This window comes from Staurois parvus, unplaced genomic scaffold, assembly GCF_062004578.1.
Source record: "Staurois parvus isolate SC_StPar_1 unplaced genomic scaffold, SC_StPar_1.0 ptg000106l, whole genome shotgun sequence".
Lineage (NCBI taxonomy): Eukaryota > Metazoa > Chordata > Amphibia > Anura > Ranidae > Staurois > Staurois parvus.
The window spans coordinates 4,775,577-4,788,597 of NW_028317902.1; the positions used below are offsets into that span (position 1 = coordinate 4,775,577).

Consider the following 13,021-nt stretch of genomic DNA (forward strand, 5'->3'; position numbering starts at 1 on the left):
AGACCAGACGGCACTCAATGACAGTTCAGGGCCGTTTAAATATCGCGCCCTGCACGGTCATTGGCGCCAGGCGCGCGCCAGCAGCTTCTAGTGCGCATGCGCAAGTTCGGCCGGCCCGGACCTAGTGCCCGCGCCCCTGCACAGGGCGGCACACTGCGCCTGCGCCGGGACCAGTGCCCCGGCGATTCCTGACATTGCCCCCCCCCCCTACAGGCAACCTCCGGATGCCCACCCGATCTCTCCACCACGGGTGATCACGAAGAAACTCCCGGACAAGTCTAGAGGCATGGACATTTTGGGCTGGTTCCCAGGAATTTTCCTCTGGACCATAGCCCTTCCATTTAATTAAGAACTGGGTCTGGCCCCCCCCTCCTTCGGCACTTCAGGATTGCTTCTACCTCAAATTCCTCTTGCTCTTCGATAGTTATGGCCTCCGGAGGTCTGGACTCTCGATCTGGAAAAGGGTCTGGGACAACTGGTTTCAGCAGGGATACGTGGAACACTGGATGGATTCTGAACGTCTCAGGAAGGATGAGTTCGTATGCCACTTCGTTGATCATTCGCTTCACATGGAAAGGACCCACAAACTTCGGACCCAATTTCCTCGAAGGACACAACATCTTCAAATTTGTCGTTGCCAACCAGACCTTATCCCCAGGTTGCAGCCCCAGGTCCCCCCTTCGCTTCTTATCAAAATCCCTCTTGTTATCCTCCTGGGCCCTAGAGATGGCTTCTTGAAGTAGTTTGTTATTGGTGGAGGAAAAAGTAAGCGTGCTTTGCGTGGCCGGAACTGAACTCTCGGGGATCAGATCAGGAAGGAAAACGGGGTGAAATCCATAATTTGAAAAAAACGGGGATTGCCCCATTGCTGAATGATTTGTGTTGTTGTAGGCAAATTCTGCCAAGGGTAAGAGTGTCAGCCAATTATCCTGTAGGAAGGGCGTGTAGCATCTCAGGTATTGCTCCAGAGTCTGGTTAGTCCTCTCTGTCTGCCCATTGGTCTGTGGGTGGAACGCGGAGGAGAGGGACAGTTTGATATCCAATGCCTTGCATAGAGCCTTCCAAAATTTAGAGGTGAACTGGACTCCTCGATCTGAGACGATATCTTCTGGGACTCCGTGTAATCTTACTACTTCCTGTATGAAGATTTGTGCAGTCTCAGATGCCGACGGAGTATTCTTCAGGGGTAAGAAGTGGGCCATTTTAGATCGTCAATCGATGACCACAAAGATCGCAGTGTGGCCCTGGGACGGAGGAAGCTCAACTATAAAGTCCATCACGATCATTTGCCATGGCCGTTCGGGTATCGGTAGTGGGCGCAGCAGCCCCCAAGCCTTGCTTCTTGAGGGTTTGTTCCTTTGACAGATGGCACAGGATTTGACGTAGTGTTCGCAGTCTTTAGACATGCTTGGCCACCAAAATGAGCGTTGGAGAAGGTCCAGAGTTTTTGCTAGACCGAAGTGTCCTGCCATCGGATGATCATGGCAATGTCCCAAGACTAGAGTTCGGACTTCCTCAGGTACCGCGATCAACCCCTCCTTCCATAGGAGTCCTCCCTTGTTCTGGAGGGACACCCCAGGGGGCTGACATTGCCGTGGATGCGTCCTGAAGTTTTGAACAAAGCTCCGTTTGAAGAGCCAAGAAGTTCCCTGAAGACAGAATGGTATCGGGTACAGGTTCTTCCTTGGGGTCCTCAAACATGCGTGACAGTGCGTCGGGCTTCGTGTTCTTGGAACCAGGTCTGTATGTTATATGAAAGGAAAATCTAGAGAAAAAGAGTGCCCATCTCGCTTGTCGTGGACGTAACCGTTTGGCCGTTCTCAGATACTCTAAGTTCTTGTGATCGGTGAAGATCAAGATTGGATGCGTGGCTCCTTCCAGCAGGTACCGCCATTCCTCCAATGCCGTTTTAATGGCCAACAGTTCCTGATCGCCAATGTCATAGTTCTTCTCGGCCTGAGTAAGCTTCCTTGAAAAGAATGCTACAGGGTGTAGGAGTTTCTTGGTGCCTTTTCGCTGGGACAGGATGGATCCTACCGCATTCTCAGATGCGTCTACTTTCAGCACGTAAGGCAGGGAAGCGTCTGGATGACCGAGAATGGGTGCTGTGGTGAACAATTTTTTCAGGGCCTCAAAGGCTTCCTGGGCCTCTGGTGTCAATCTGAAGTGGGTTCCTTGTTTGGTTAACCGAGTTATGCGGGAGACCAGACCCGAGAAGTTCCTAATAAACTTCCTGTAGAAATTCGCAAACCCAATAAAGCGTTGGACGCCCTTTTTATCTGTGGGAATTGGCCAATCCAGAATTGCTGAGACTTTCTGAGGGTCCATCGCGACCCCCATGGTGGAGATAATCAGACCCAAAAAGGCAATACTGTGCTGCTCAAAGGTGCACTTGTCAGCTTTGGCATATAGCCCGTGCAGGCGCAGCCGCTCTAATACCTTTGCCACATGAACCCTGTGAGACTCAAGTGAGGGTGAGAAAATTAGTATGTCATCTAAGTAGACAATTACAAAAACATCAAGGTAGTCCCTGAATATATCGTTCACAAAATGCTGGAATGTGGCTGGGGCATTGCAAAGCCCAAATGGCATTACCAGATATTCAGTGACCAAAACGAGTGCGGAACGCTGTCTTCCACTCGTCCCCCTCCCTTATGCGAACCAGGTTGTAGGCCCCCCCCTTAAATCTAATTTAGTAAACATGGCTGCGGATTTCAGGCTCTGAAACAGTTCTGGGACCAGGGGCAAAGGATAGCGATTTTTAATCGTGACTTTGTTCAACTCGCGGTAATCATTGCAAGGTCTCAGAGATTTATCCTTTTTCTCCACAAAGAAGATCCCAGCCCCTGCCGGTGAAGTGGAGGGGCGAATGAACCCCTTTTGGAGATTTTCGTCAATATAGTCCTTAAGGACCCCTAATTCTAGTTCAGATAATGGAAAAATTCGCCCAAATGGGATCTCAGAGCCCGGCAACAGGTCAATGGGACAGTCATATGGGCGGTGGGGGGGCAGGGTATCTGCCCCTCGCTTACTGAAAACATCCAAGAAGTCATGATAGGCCGCTGGAATAACTTGTTTTAAGTTACGGTCCCCTTCGGAGCACAGGAGGACTTGGGGGGGTTGCAGGGCCCGAAGTGCGACAGTGTTCCTGACATGGTAAATGGAACAGGATAGACCCGGTCTCCCAGTCAATTAGGGGGTTGTGGGCCCGCAACCAAGGAAGCCCCAAAATGACTGGGAAAAGGGGTGACGCGATAGCGTCTAGGCGGAGGAATTCCTGATGCTGGTTAGCTATTGTGGTGGCGATAAGGGGGGTCTCCTGATTAACCACTCCCGATTTAATCTGGGAACCATCAGCCAACAATATATTAAGACCCCTCTTTCCGGGTTGTAGGGGAATGTCCTGCTGGCGAGCAAAGTTTAGATCCAGAAAACAACTGCACGCCCCCGAGTCAACTATGGCTGTCACCTCCACGGTTCTTCCTGAAAGCTGGAAGGAGAGGGGTACAACTAAGTACTTAGAATGACTAACATCCCCAATAGATAAGGAGGAAAAAGAAGAGGTAGACTTACTCGCTTTCAGAGGACAGGCCCGTACCATGTGACCGGCTTCACCACAGTAGAGGCAGAGGTTCTGGGATCGTCTCCGCTGGCGTTCCTCGGGAGAAAGTTTAGGCCGAGCCAGACCCAGCTCCATAGGTTCCTGGGCATCCCCAGGAGGTGGGGGTCTGGTTATCCATCCGGGTTGGTTGACGGAGGCCTTGGACCGGAGCCCATGTATTTCCGTGACTCTGGCTGGACCTCTCAACCTGCGTTCCCGTAGTCTCCGGTCTATTTGGATTGCCAGAGTGATGAGATCTTCTAAAGACTCAGGTAGGCCTACCCGGGCCAACTCATCCTTGAGGGACTCTGAGAGTCTCATACGGAATTGGTGCCGCAGAGCGGCATCGTTCCAGCGAGTGTCCCCCATCCATCGCCTAAACTCTTCCGCAGCCCGGCGGCCCTGCTTAAGTGAGTATAACGCCGATTCGGCGGAGGCTGCCCGCTGCGGGTCATCATAGAGGATGGCCATAGCCTCAAAAAAGTCTTTTACCGTCTCAAGGTGTGGGTCATGGTTCTCCATTAACCGATGGGCCCAGTCCTGGGGTTCGTCCTGTAGTTGTAAGTTAAAAAATAGGAGACAAAAATTCCGGAAGGCCCTGAAGAGAGTACGGTCTCCGCGGAAACGTTCCGGCAGGTGTACTCGGGGTTCCGCCATACGTGGTGGAGCAGAAGCTCCTATGGCTGGCCCAGGAGCTTCTCCAGCCGGAGGCGCAGAAGCAGGGGCCTGTGGGGTAGTGTCAGATACGGAAAGGGTCTGGAACCGATTTTCCAAATGCATGCATTTATCTTGTAGGGCCGCCACGGCCTGTGTCAGGGCCGTCAAGTGCCTACAAATGTCTTCCAGCGGGGCGGGCCCTTCTCTAGGCTCAGTCATGGCCGTCTGGTACGGTAACGGACCGCCTGGCGGTACCACTAGCACTCCGCTGGTCAGGTGCCCCCAGAGTACGGAATCTAAGCCCCAGAGCACTTGTTCACCAGGGCCCCTGATGGTGGGGATGGACTTGGAGCGCTCCGAGACCAGGTCGTGACTACTGAGTACACCCACCAGTGGTAGGGGTGTTCGCCAGGGGCTCCCACAGGGAAGAGCCTGATATGAGGAGGTCGGGTGACCCCGATGGGATGGATGGATGGCTGAGCAGGTGCGAGGTCAGACAAGCCGGGTCGGTAGTCGTGGGGACGGTGCGGTACAAAGCAGTGGGCAGAGAATAGTCGGGTCACACGCCAGGTCAGCAACAGAAGATCAGATCCAATAGGGGGCATCCAGGAGAGAGGTCAGGCAAGCCAAGGGTCAGAGCAGGAGAATACAGCGTGGTCAAGGACAATCCGGGTCAGCAACAATCAGGATACAGGTACACAGGTAACAGGGATTCAGAAAAGGCCAGACGGCACTCAATGACAGTTCAGGGCAGTTTAAATATCGCGCCCTGCGCGGTCATTGGTGCCAGGCGCGCGCGCCCGCAGCTTCTAGTGCGCATGCGCGAGTTCGGATGCCGCGGCCGGCCCGGACCTAGTGCCCGCGTCCCTGCACAGGGCGGCGCACTGCGCCTGCGCCGGGACCAGCGCCGCGGCGATTTCTGACAGGACGTCTAAAATGTGTTCTGCACATGGGCATTTATATCAGACAAATACGCTGCACAAGCGTCTAGTAAAAAAAAACTTAACACATTTAACATTTTTTGGGAAATGGCAGATATTGTTTAAAGTGAAGTCCTGATATTCGGCAAAGCAAATTTCAATGTGAACATGTTTCTGCAGTGATTTTTCATGGTGTTAGACGTGCCTCTTAGCAAGTCTGCTTTTTGAGTCTGATTCCTGGTCTGTGTCTCGTTAGTAAATTCGATTTGGCGTCTACTTGTTGATGCTTCTCTTTAGTAAATCTCTTAGCGGGGTAAAAGTAGACGGTCGCTAGTAAAAAGTAGACGTTCGCCCACGGAATTGCGCCTAGGCACAATAGTAAATCAGGGCCTATGAGTCAACTTACAAAGTTCAATTGAGGACAGTCAGAAAAAAAAAAAAAATGAGGGTCAAGGTCAACGGTCTCAAATAATGAAAAGCAATGAAGCAATAATGAACATATTTTACCACTAGCGCCTCTTTCACACAGGAGTACCGGTTGCCTGTTTTTGACATGTGATTACACGAATCAAAAATAGAATGTGCCCCTATAGGTGGTCATATGTGTGCAGACACGTGTTCCTTTGTATGTAGGTCAGATCAGATTTGTTGGACAAAACGCAAGAAAAGTTTACACTTTTACTTAGTTTATACCTGTCCACCTATGGATATTACAGGGGTCCCTTTTTCTTTATTACAAAATGGTGGACAAATATCAGTATGGACACGGATGTCATATTCTGGTCTGACTCAGCAGGGGATCAGTCTAGGATCTCCTGGTGCGACAGAATGAAATGCATTCGTGTGAAAGGGGCCTACAGAGAAACTGTGATCTCTAAATCAAAGCTCGATGGCAGGAACACTTGCTTTACATTTTGCTTACTATTACTTCATCAAATCCAGCTTGCAATGAATGTGCAATAAAACCTTTACTACATTAATCTGTCAAACCTACTGGAAAATGTTTATCCTAAAAACATAAAATAGTCTTACCAATTAGCTATGATCTATGATAAAGGGACCATGTGCTGTACTGTTCTTATAACCATAAAAAAAAAAAAAAAAAACAGATATTTGCATGGGGTTTTTGTTATATTATTGATACACTCACTTTAATTCCACTTTTTTGGAAATACTGTCCACAGTGTATTTTTATGAAGAGGCTAAAAACTAAAATACATATAAATCTAAGTACAATTAGAGTTATTCCTGTAAGGCATTTTTCTATAAAACATTTCAATAGTTTCTTATTAAAAAAAAAAAAAAAAAAAGTGAAAAAAAAAAAGTCTATACATACAGACGGGGTACTTTCAGGCAATGCCGCCTCCTCCTCTTTCTCAGGGTGAGACATTACTATATTATGCTTTCTCCTCTCTGAAAAGTGTGTTAGATTTTGGATTCCTTTCCAGTCCTGGTGTCTGTCTTGCTGTTTTGTGGCATCGTCCGGGCTACAGATGACAACAGTTTTCTGTTAGTATACTGTAGTACAGACTCAAGAAAATGTGCAACAGGAGGAGCTGCTCTGGAAGTTTACTGCCAAGTCACCAAACCATGTATGTGAAAGATCACTGTATGCAGGAGCTGATGACCTCATAGGCTAATATAGAATCCTGGATGGTGCATTTTTGTTCTCTGGAGGATGGAGTTTTAATCCAGCGAACTGTTCACATCAGCACACTCTGTTCCAGGATGCAGAGAATGCCTCCTCCACTGAGCTCCATGCTGGCAGTGGAAAAGCCAGAGCAAACAGCAGCTCTTTGTATACAGAATACACATACACAGGTCAACAGCACATGGACACAGATCTCTCCTACTTCAGTCTGCAAGAGTCTAAACAGTGACTGTAATAGAAGATCAGTAGTGGAAGAGGAGGACAGAGGTGACCGAGACGTGCAAGTAGTGTAGTCATTCAGAAACTGTAGAATCTGGGTGGTACCTGGAGGATGTTTTCAGTAATTTAGCCAGCAATTTACATTTGAGACACATAATTAAACATTATTAGCGTTAAGCAGACTGATTTGTAATGATAGCAAAAGCATGTGCTTCTGCTGCTACTAATACTCAATAAGCTAAAGCCTGAAAATCTTTTTCAGAGATCATCGTTGTGAAGACTAAGCGCAGAGTAAGGGAGAATGTCACCAGCACACTGAGGATCACCAATATGGGTCCAGAAGTTTTAATGAACGATCACATAGTTACAGCAAGGCAATGTTTCGGAGTCTTGCAGGACCCCTTCATCATGCATGTGACCGGATGTCACATGCCTAATGAAGAGGTCCTGTGAGACTCCGAAACATTACCTTGCTGTAACTATGTGAACGTTCATTAACTACTTGCCTACCAGCCACAGTGTATATACTGCGGCAGGGCAGCACCGCTGTGCTAAATCACATTTTAAAACGTCATTTAGCAAAACAGGTAGGGGGAGCGTGTGAGGCGCGCACCCGCTCTACCCACGCCGCCGATCACGGCCACGGTTGTCAATCACCGGGTCCTGGCTGGTCATTACCCGCTGGGACCCAGCGATTGCCGGCAATCACTGACAGGGAGCACGGCTGCAGTGTTTACACTGCAGCTCTGCTCCCTGTCAGTTCCCAACACACTGATCCTGAGAACGGAGTTTAGCTCTCGGGATCAGTGTGTTCCTGTGAAGTACACACCCCCCGCCCACTAGTAAAACACTCCCCTCACACAGTTAACCCTTTGATTGAATAAAAATTTTAACCCCTTCCACCCCAGTGCCATTAATACTGTGTTAGTATTTTTCTTTTTTTCACTGATCACTGTACAGGTGTCACTGGGGATGTCAGTGACCCCAAGTCAGTTCCCCCCCCCCCCCATGTCAAAATGTCCACCGCAGTCCTGCAGTCCCGCCATAAGTCACTGATCACTATCATAAATCACTGATCACCGTCATAAGTCGCTGATCGACGCCATTATTATTATTATTCTAAAAAAAAATCCCAGTATCTTTCCCGCCATTTGTAGATGCTATAACTTTCACGTAAACCAATTAATTTACACATATTAGGATTTTGTTTTAGCAAAGACATGTCGCAGAATACGTTTTGGCCGACATTTGACAAAATTTGATTTTTACATTTTTTTACTGGACATGTTTTATAGCAAAAAGTCCAAAATATTGGGTTTTTTTTTCAAAATTCACAGCCTTTTTTACATAGCGCAAAAAATAAAAGTGCACAGGTGATCAAATACCACCAAAAGAAAGCTCAATTCGTGGGAAAAAAGGACATAAATTTAATTTGGGTGCAGCGTTGCATGACCGCGCAATTGTCAGTTAAAGTAATTCAGCACCATAACACAAATCGCTTTTGTAACCGCTTCCTGACCACCCTATAGCAGAAATACTGCTACAGGGCGGCACAGGTACGCAAAATCACACACACGATTTGTGCTCCTGTGGTTTTCACGCCCCTGCCAGGAGCACACTCATGCACAATAAACCTCCATTGCTAGTATAGTGTCTGAACGGATCACTAGCTTTGATCAGATCACCACTATACCACTTGATACATTGCACACAAAACCGCAGTGTTCGCAGAATCAGTCCTGATCTCTGTTAGCACTTGTCGGTAAATTTTGAGGACTCTCATATGCAGCAGAGTGCCATTACTAGTGCCGTGCTACCTTTTGGTGAACTGGCGAGCACCAGCGGTCTAGTACATCTTGGTCTTTCACAAATCTCTTAGATTGTAAGTTCCCAGGATCAGAGCCCTCCTAACCCTCTTGTATTGAACTGTTGCTGTATTGTCTCCCGTTATACTGTAAAACGCTTAGCAAACTGTTGGCGCTATATAAATCCTGTATATTAATACCAGCACTGCAGTATGACTTGGTGACGTGGCGAGTCCCACAAGTCCAGTACAAGCCGGTGCCACCAAGAATTCACACACAGGCCCATAGAGCTCCTAGTATCCTTCCGGATGTGCTTGCAAATCCCGATTGACAGCCCACAAATTCTGCAGCACCTGTACTTCCCCCATTCACTGCCCAACCCGGAATTCAGGTGGAAATAGCAAATTTAACAACTCCCCTTGATTTTTGGAGCTGTTTTTTACAGAATATCTGTATGCGTTGATTGTGGATCAAAGCAATTTATATGCACAACAATTTATCGCCGCCAACCCAAATTCAAACCTTGCCAAACCAGTCACATGGAAACTCATTACGGTTTCCAAATTTAAATTTTTTTTGGGCCTAATCCTCAATATGGGCATTACTAAAAAAAAATTAATTGCGGCTGTATTGGTCCGCAGACCCGATTCATCATATCCTGTGTTCTCTGCTGCCATGGCCAGGCATAGATATGAGAGTATAATGTGTTTTATGCATTTCAACGACAATACACTCTGTCATCCTCGGGGTGACCCTGAATTTGACCGGCTCCACAAAATTCAGCCCCTCGCAAATCAGCTTAACCAAAAATTTGCAGATGTTTATACTCCCCAGCAAAAAATCTGCGTTGATGAGTCCCTAATTTTTCTGCCTTGCATTCAAACAATTTCTCCCCAGAAAGCGTGCCAGATATGGGGTCAAGATGTAGAAGACCTGTGAGAGGACAACAGGCTATACTTATACGTTTCGGATTTACGAGGGAAAAGATAGTCACGTGGAGCCCCCCCAGATGCCCAGACTACATGGGGAGCAGTAGCAGGATAGTTTGGGGCTTGGTTTCATCCTTTTTCCATATGGGGTACCACTTATACGTGGACAATTTTTATTCAAACGTAGCACTATTTAGACATTTGTTCAAACTTGGAACTGGCGCATGTGGCACAATGTGACCTAATGTGTGCCCACCATTAGAAGTGGGTGGATGCAGGGAGGAATATTCTAATGGTGGGCATACCACACACTTTTTCTGGCAGAGATTTCTTCTCTTTTTTTTCCATTCAGTCCACAGGCTGCATACAAAAAAAAAGAAAAAAAGAACATAGTATATATACCCAACAAGGACCAGCGATGTACTGGTACATCACTGGACTTTGAATGGTTATACCAGGATGATGTCTAAAGCTGCAGGCATCATCCTGGTATCATTTTTTTCAGCCGGCGATCGGTTTTCATATAAATGCAATCCTAGTGGCCAATTAGCTGCAGGATTGCTTTTACAAGCAGCGGGAGATGATGCCCCCCTAATCCCCCCCTGCCTTCCACGACCTTCTCGAGCAGTCCCGCGCCATCAGGGAAACCTCAGAATGCAGCCAGTGTTTCTGCCAGCTGACCATAGAGCTGATTGGAGACCAGAATAGTGCCAACCAACTCTATAGCCTAAGAAATCAGAAGCTACAAGCATTTCATCACTTTAGTTTCGCAGGACATAAACAGCGTCATCTGTAAATTGGGAAAGCATCTGATCACACCGATTTTGGTTTGATTAGATAATGTAAGGGAAGACAAGAGATCTACTGTATAGCCTGATAGACCCCAGATTTCTGAAAAAAGAATATATGACAATGCCCATTGAAGTTATAGGGGATATTTGCATTCGCTGTGATAGCATTAAAAGTGATCAAAAAAAAAAAAAATGAAAAAAAAAAAGGTACAGTGTAAAACTAATACAAAAATCAAAATAACTTAAAAAAAAAAAAACTCTCCCCTCCCATGCACACACACCTGTGTGCACAAGCATTGACCCTGTGCCGGTATGTAAACAGCAGTTGCGCCATACATGTGAGGTATTGCCGTGAACGTCAGATCAAGGGCAGTAATTCTAACACTAGACCTCCTTTGTAAATCTAAAATGGTAACTTTTAAAGCGTTGCCTATGGATATTAAAAATGTATGCAGTTTGTCGCCATTGCACTGGGCATGTGCAGTTTTAAAGCATGTCATGTTTGGTATCTATTTACTCAGCATACCATCATCTTTTATATTTTACCAAATAATTGCCAGATATATTGTGTTTTTGTGCATTAAAAAGTAAAAAAAAATTATTTTTTTTTAAAAATTCGCTTTTGAAAAATCGCTGCGCGAGTACTATGTACCATAAAAAATTATATTTTATTCACTAGGGTGTCTGCTTTAAAAAAAAAAAAATGTTTGGGGGTTAAAGTTAATTTCCTAGCAAAAAATATTGATTTTTTTCATGTGAACAAAAAGTGTCAGAAAAGGCTTGGTGGTTAGAAGAGTGAGTGATGTGTGTCATAAACTTCTAATGCTGGGTATAAAATGCCCCCACCCCCCAAAACGCCACCTTTTTGGAAAGTAGACACCCGAAGCTATTTGCTGAGAGGCATGTTGAATTTTTTTACCACAAGTTTTTGGAAAATGACAATTTTTTTTTTTTTTTTTTTTACACAAAATTGTCACTGAAATGATTAACTGCTCACACATGCCATGGGTATATGTGGAAGTACTCCCCAAAATACATTCTGCTACTTCTCCCGAGTATGGGGGTACTACATTTGAGAGACGTTTTGGCAGTCTAGCCAAGTACAGGACCCCAAAATCCAATAAGCACCTTCAGGCTTTTAAAGGGCTTTATTTCCTCATTACACTTCCTGACTACCTATCACAGTTTCTGAGGCACTGAAATATCAGGATAGCACCCAAACCCCCCCCCCCCCCTTCCAAATGACACCCCAAGGAATTTGATAAGAAGCATGGTAAGTATTTTGCAGATCTCATTTGTTGCCACAAGTTTTTGGAATATGAAGAAAAAAAAAACAAAAAAACCCATTTTTTCAATTTTCTTTATATTTCAAAACTGTGTGAGAAAAAAATGAGATCTGCAAAATATTCGTCATGCCTCCTTTTAAATTCCTTGGGATGTCTACTTCCAGAAAGGGTAATTTGGGGGGGTTTGGGGCTATCCTAGCATGTCTGGACCTTCGAATCTGTGATAGGTAGTGAGGAAGTGAAATGAGGAAGTTACGCACCTTCAGGCTTTCAAAGTGGTCATTGGATTTCAGGCTCCTGTATGTGGCTAGACTCCCAAAAAGTCTCACATGTGTGGTATCCTCATACTCGGTAGAAGTAGCAGAATGTATTTTGGGGTGTAATTCCACATATACCCATGGCTTGTGTGAGAAATAAATAATTTAAATGACAATTTTGTGTAAAAAAAAAAAAAAAGTTTGTAATTTTCCAGAAACTTGTGGAAAAAAATAAATCGTCCATGGACTTAATATGCCTCTCAGCAGATAGCTTAGGGTGTCTAATTTCCAAAAGGATCATTTGAGGGTGTTTGTACTATCCTGGTATTTTAGCACCTCAAGAAATGTGATGAGCAGTCAGAAAGTAAAAGCTGTGTAAATTCCATTAGCTATACAATAGTTTGTAGACGCTATAACTTTCACACAAAGCAATAAATATAGACTTATTGGGATTTTTTAACCAAAAACATGTAGCAGAATACATTTTGGCCTACATTTATGACGAAATGTTAGTTTTTTTGGATATTTTTTATGACCGAAATGAGAAAATATTTTTTTCAAAAACATTTTTTTCTCTTCAAAAATGTTATTGTTTACAGCGCCAAAAATAAAAAGTGCACAGGTGATCAAATACCACCAAAAGAAAGCTCTATTTGTATGAAAAAAAGGACAAAGTTCATTTATGTACTGTATTGCATGACCGCGCAATTGTCCGTTAAACTAGCGCAGCGTTGTATAGCAAAAAAAAGGCATAAATTGCAGTATCTATACCATAGTTTGTAGGCGCTATAACTTTCACACAAAGCAATCAATATACACTTATTGGGATTTTTTTACCAAAAAGATGGAGCAGAATACATTTTGGCCTAAATTTATAACAAACTTTGAGTTTACTATATATTTTT

At 45.4% G+C, this 13,021-nt stretch overlaps 1 protein-coding gene across 3 annotated transcripts in view; it reads right to left on the reverse strand.

Annotated features, from left to right (window-relative positions):
• SLC35A3 (solute carrier family 35 member A3) overlaps nucleotides 1-13,021 on the reverse strand; it is a 90,817-nt gene that overhangs the window by 45,712 nt on the left and 32,084 nt on the right. The window contains exon 3 of one of the 3 annotated variants that reach the window (XM_089671507.1): nucleotides 6,515-6,665. The exons of the other annotated variants lie outside the window; for them this stretch is intronic. Within the exon in view, the coding sequence (XP_089527633.1) occupies nucleotides 6,515-6,665 (151 nt within the window). The remainder of the gene's footprint in view (nucleotides 1-6,514; nucleotides 6,666-13,021) is intronic. 3 annotated transcript variants of the gene reach the window in all.